The 6,429-nt window shown below is 38.3% G+C and overlaps 1 protein-coding gene across 1 annotated transcript; it reads right to left on the reverse strand.

The window, feature by feature from the left end:
- Positions 1 to 2,593: 2,593 nt before the first annotated feature.
- On the reverse strand, positions 2,594 to 3,532 carry LOC102816918 (olfactory receptor 51I2-like). The gene has a single exon (XM_006870217.1). It carries the CDS (start codon positions 3,530 to 3,532, stop codon positions 2,594 to 2,596), a length of 939 nt encoding a protein of 312 aa, XP_006870279.1.
- Positions 3,533 to 6,429: the final 2,897 nt, after the last annotated feature.

Raw genomic sequence — 6,429 nt, forward strand, 5'->3', positions numbered from 1 at the left:
TGAAACAAGCTATATGAATGGTTGAATGTTAAGCTGATGATGTGCCCTGTAAACTTTCACTCAATGCAAAATAAAAACATTTAATTATAAAAAAAAAAAAAAAAATGTTTGCCAAACCATGTTTAGTATTCCATTATTCAAGATTAGAAGCAACTCTGTTGAACCTGAAATGAGAGTACAGAGCTTCTTCTCTTTATTTTTAGTCAGAATCCAGGCATTTTATCATTTCAATAGTGGAAAAATGTTAAATTCCAAGAACAGTTTGTCAAGTAAAAAAGAGGAGGAAGAGCTTCTACTTAAGTTTTGTTTTTTGTTTTTTTTTTAAAGAAGAAAGAAAAGGACTTATTTTAAAAGGAGCTATAAAAATGGACAGAGTGGCTTTTTTTTTTAAGCACTTGCCTAGCCAAAAAACAGCCTTTTACCTTAGTCCCTACAAAATGGCAACTCTTAAAATTGGAAAAACCAAAATGAAACCTGTTGTCAATCGAGTCTATTCCAACTCACAGTGAGTGAGTCTATAGGACAAAGTAGAACTGCACATGGAGTTTCCAAGACTGTAATCTTTACTGGGTCCTGATGTGGTGCTGTAGGATAAGTACTAGACTGCCAACCTTAAGGTCAGTGGTTCAAACCCTCTAATTTCTCCTAGTAAATCCTATGTATGGTCACTATGAGTCAGAACCACATTGATGGCATTTAACAACAGTAACAACAATAGTATTTATTGAAGCAGATTGCCACATCTTTCTTCCATGGAGTAGGTGGTGGGTTCAAACTGCTGACCTTTCCGTTGACAGCTAAACTCTTCAACTACTGTGTTGTGTCAGCTATTTTATAATTGTGAAGGGGTAGCAAAAGTTGAATGGCTCTTCTAGAAGGCTCATATTGCTCTGCTTTTTGTCTCAGCCTCTATTACACCACTGGGTTTCAAAGTCAGACCAAGAGTCTCTCCCTGGGGTAGGAATCAGTGAAATGTGGTCAGTTGTTTCTGACACATAGTGGTCCTGTATAAGGCTTCCAAGGAGTGGCTGGTGGGTTTGAACTTCCGACCTTGCAGTTAGCTATCCAGTGCTTATTCTACATCTCCACACCAGGACTCCATTTAATGGATTAGTGTTACATATATTATGATTTTTAAATTTGATTTATGGACATTTTTGTAAACCTGGATTCCAAATACTTCCATTATCTCCTGTCAGAAATAGCTTCTTGCCTCTGACACCTGTCATTCCTTAACAACTCTTCAAAAGAGCTATTTACAGAGAAAAAACTCCAGATAAAGGTGTGCTATTTTGTTATGAGACCTCAGGATCAGTTTCTCTGGATTAGACCTATAGGCCATCTCCTTTATTTTAGTCTAAATTTAGACTATCGAGTCACCAAAATTAAGTCACTGAATATTTTGTAGTAATAATGTGTAACTTCTCCTGCATTACACAAAAGATCTGTAAGTAGAGACAATCTAAAAGAAGATAAGTAAATTATTTTCAGATACCTAAGTCATAAATGTCAAATCTGTATATCCTTGGCTTTTTTTTTTTAGCAGAAAATCCTAAAAGAATATAATTCCGTACATGTTTTATGTTCATTGTGTAAAGAGAACGTTAAATTCCCAGGAATGAAAGACAGAGGAAGCATGGTCCCTGCTCAGTGGGGAAAAAAGAGTCTGTGGCTCATATATTGAAAATTGCTTTCCTTGGGGAGAATTTAGAATTTGGTTGTAGACAGAGGAAACATAGAAGAATCTGAAGCTTCTTCTAGATGTCAACATCTACCAGTTTTCCTGCATCATATTTGTTACTATACTTTATGTTGAGATCTAAGAAGGCATAATTATTTCACCATGATTAATTTACAAAATCCCATGATTGTGTGAATATGATAATGGTTATGCAGGCAAGGATAGCAACAGTAATGTTGAGAGTGGTACCAATTAGACAGAGAGACAGGATTGAATCTGATCTGACACACATCTTATCTCTGGACAACTTACTTACTTTTGTATCCCAGGACAGGATACTTGATGTAGGGTAGCCACTTGCCTCAGTGGGCAGTCCTGGTGTGGTGCTGTAGGATAAGCACTGTACTGTTAATCTCAATGTTGGAAGTTTAAACCCACCAGTCACTCTTTGGAAACACTACACAAGGTTCCTGTGAGTTCGAACCAACTTGATGGCACTAAACAATAGCAACAGGTTTTTAAAGAACATTCAATTAATTAAAGCATACAAGTAATATGGAAAAGAACATGAAACATTTAAGAAAACAGTTAATTAATTATTACTATACTAGTGATATTTATTATTCATTCAGAAACTATCCCTAGCTTAGATTAAGGTTCATATTCAAAGGTTGTCTATCATTAAATTATTGTCAATGTTTATCTTTCTATGGATCTAGTGCTGTATACCAACTTTGAACTCATTTCCTATTTTTTAACACCATTTCCTGTCCTTTCTCTTTCCCTCCAGTCTACACTTATCTATCTTATAGACCATGATGATGATGATGATGATGATAATGATGATGATGATGCCACTGATAATACCCTATATCCACAATGAAGAGCAGACCTTAAAACTAAATTGGAAAGTCACATCTTGATACGGTGAAACATGCGGATAATGGCACGGCGGATTTCCTTTGTCTTGGCACTATAGATGAGAGGGTTGAGCACAGGAGGCACAAAGAGATATACATTGGACATGAGAACATGGACATATCGTGGGGCATGTTTACCAAAACGGTGCACTGTGGAAACCCCAATCATTGGCACATAAAATGCAAGTACAGCCAAAATATGTGACACACATGTGTTAAGAGCTTTGAGACGTTCTTCACGGGAAGCAATGGCCATAACAGAGCGTAGAATGAGCACATAGGAGAGGAAGATAAAAAGCAGGTCCATGCCAAAAGTGGATATAAGAACAAAGAGCCCATAGATGCTGTTGATGGTGATGTCAGCACAAGCTAGCTTCATCATGTCTGGGTGCAGGCAGTAGGAGTGGGAAAGAACATTGGATTTGCAGATAGGCAGTCTCTTGATGAGGAAGGGGAGAGGGAAGAGGGTGATAAAACTCCTGGCAGTCATCGCGAAGCCCATCCCAGCAATGATTTCATTGGTGAGTACAGTGGCATAGCGCAAGGGATTACAAATAGCTACATATCTGTCAAAGCTCATAGCCAGGAGAATACCAGACTCCATCATGGAGAAGGAGTGGATGAGAAACATCTGGACTAGGCAAACATCAAAAGCAATGCTGCGGGCATCAAGGCAGAAAGTTCTGAATACAGTGGGCAGCGTAGCCATTGACATGGCCACATCACTAAAGGACAGCATAGATAGGAAATAGTACATAGGTGCATGCAAACTGGGCTCTACTCTCACTGCATGCAGGATCACTATGTTGCCCCCGAGAGCCACAGCGTACATAACACAGAGGGGCCCTGCCAGCCAGGAGTGAGAGTTCTCCAGACCAGGGATGCCAGTCAGGAGGAAGGATGCAGGACGAGTGACATTGAACACCCCCATGGTGGGAAGCAGCCAGGGCACTTTTCAAAGTCAGACTGTTTGACTTGGCTTGGGGACTTCTGGAACTATCCTTGGAGATTTCTGAAGCATGGAAACTTGGAGAATTCAGAGACTTGCACTTTCTAGAGGAGAAGAAACCAGGGAGTAAGATAAACAACAAAGGACATCTATACAGTTGAAAATTAATGCATTCATGAATTCACCGGTTTTAGGAAAATGTAGGCAAACTTCTTTTCCTCATATTTTATGATTATTAGGCCACAAGCTGGACTAAGATTTTCTTTTGCTTTATAGAAGAAGGAAGACATTACCAAATATTTCAAAAGCATCAGTTAGTTAAAGGGAAAATTATGAATGGTATTATTCATATTTTAATATGTATTCTAGATGTATAGTTCAATAGAAATATATTAACTATAATTCACAGGTAGATATTACAAAAGAACAACAGAAATTTGAGATATAAGTAGCTCTTGACATACACTTATGTATTTCCTTGAAATTTTGTTAAATTCAAATGTCACTAATAAATGGGATCACTCCCCTCCCAGAGCTAGTTTGTATTACAATGTGTGTTTGATCAGGGAGAGAGAGGGGCAGTGATAGTGGGATATAGTAGTAAGTGACTGCTCTGGACGTCAGTATTGGTTACCCAAGTTGCTGCAACAAATTTAACAAACACACCATATGATTTTGCAAACATACAAGGCTGTTCATATTTTTGAAAAAATATAGTGAGTTATTTTCTAAATATTCTGTGTCCTAACATTCAGTCAATGAGCAGGCATTATTCCAAATATAAACTTTCCCACCTTTACATACATATTCACAAAGTTCCCACTGTTCACATAGGCAATTCATGAACCTTTACAACTGTCATTGATACCTAACAAAACATTCACTAAGTCTCTATGTTTCTCACAATCTTACCCTCTTGTGTACAAACATTCTCATATATTTCCTCTTAACTTACATGTGAATATATATGTCTTATCATGTTCATAATATCAGTCTACATTGGCATATATGAAACATTTACATACCCTTACATATTTAGGTGTGCACACCAATTTGTTCACTTGTGCAATACTCCTACACACATACTCATAGACTCTACACAACCATGTCTATGGTTCAACTCACTCACAGTGACATTATTAATCCTCTCGCATTGTACTCACTGGAGGCCAGTGTGGCACTGTAGGATAACACTGGAGTGCTAACCATAAAGTTAGTGATTCAAACCCACCAGCCACTCCTTGGAAACCCTATACAGGGGTACTAGGAGTTGGAATTGACTAGATGGCACTTAACAATAACAACAACAATTATACTTACTCACATTTTTATTATGGCAGAACTCACACATTACGTACAGTATGTACTCAATTATTAAGGAGCTCTGGTAGAGTAGTGGTTATGAATTGGGCTGCAAACCACAAGGTCAGAAGTTCGAAACTACCAGCTGTTCCGAGGGAGAAAGATGAGGCTTTCTGCTTCTGTAAAGATTTACAGCCTTGGAAATCCTGTACAGGGTTGAAACCCACTCCACGGCACATAAGCACCACCACCACTCAATTATTAAAAGCAAACCATAGCCAGTGTCTTGTTGGAGTGATTAGATTGTCTATTCCCCTATCAGTTGGATGTTTTTGAGTTTGTTCATGTTCATTATAACATTGTTATTGTTGTTGTTGTGTGGTATTGAGTCAGTTCCAACTCATAATTTTCTGGGTGGGTTGGCACTCCCAACTGTGCAGTTAGCAGTTCAGCACCTATTCTAGAGTGCCATACCAGGACCCTCATTACCTCATAGTGGATGGAAGTCTAGAAACCCAGATGGTGCAGACTTTTGTCTGGCAGAAATATTTCATGTTTATAAGGCAACTGTCTTTGGAAGTTTAAGTTCAGGAACACAACATTATTTTTTCTTCCTTCTTCCTCTCCAACTCCTAACTCAGCAATGCAGAGCTTGCTCTCAAAGTCCTTTCTTGTAGAAATTGTGACATGAAAGTCATAGATATGTGAAGGTCACAAAGATGCTGAATAGGTGTGCAACATAGTGATAGCACTCTAGGAAGGAGTCTTACATTTCCTAGGGCAGTACAGTAAAGAACTCTTCCTATAAGACTCCAAGCAGGTCAGTAGCCTCCCCTCTGTACCAATATTTAATATACCACATTTGGCCTTAAAGCTTGTTCTGTGCATGCCTGACTCCCTTCTAGAACTGTGATTTCTTGGGGCCTAGAACTGACCAACTTGGGTCATTTCTGACCTCTCCCAACTGCTTACAATACACATTCTTTATTCAGTCTCACAGAAGGTGATCAAGAGCTTAAATATAGAATAGAACTAAAGGAAAAGGAACAGAAAAAGAAGAAAGAAGAAAACAGGTGTCAGTAAAGGCAGGTTCTGTACCAGGCAGGAGCAAGACTGTTCTGAATCTGAAGACCTTTCTTATTTTTGTAGAAAGGAGATTGAATGATGCAGATTGGAAAGTTCCAGGATCACACTTCTTTCCATAACCAGACAACTGACATTGTGAATTGTCAATATGGATATGAAAAAATGAATAAATAGAAAATGCTAACACTTATTGAACATCTGCTTTGTGTCAGGCACTCTGTAAAACACTTTGCATCCATTTACTCATCTAATCCTTAGCAGATTTGGAAACTGAGGCCTGGTAAGGTTAGTTTACCTCATAGTGCATAATGAGTAGGAGATCAAACCTCAGCTTCAATGAAGATCTGCAAGACTCCTTACAGTTTAACTGTCATTTTTTCAGGCATTACCTTGGCCAGGTAGAAGATGCAGTGGTAGGTGCAAAGGAAAATAGATCTAAATATTTCTGCATTAAGAATTCACAGGTACAAATAAACAAAGAACTTGAGTGG

Source organism: Chrysochloris asiatica, unplaced genomic scaffold (assembly GCF_000296735.1).
Source record: "Chrysochloris asiatica unplaced genomic scaffold, ChrAsi1.0 scaffold00140, whole genome shotgun sequence".
NCBI classification, from domain to species: Eukaryota; Metazoa; Chordata; class Mammalia; order Afrosoricida; family Chrysochloridae; genus Chrysochloris; species Chrysochloris asiatica.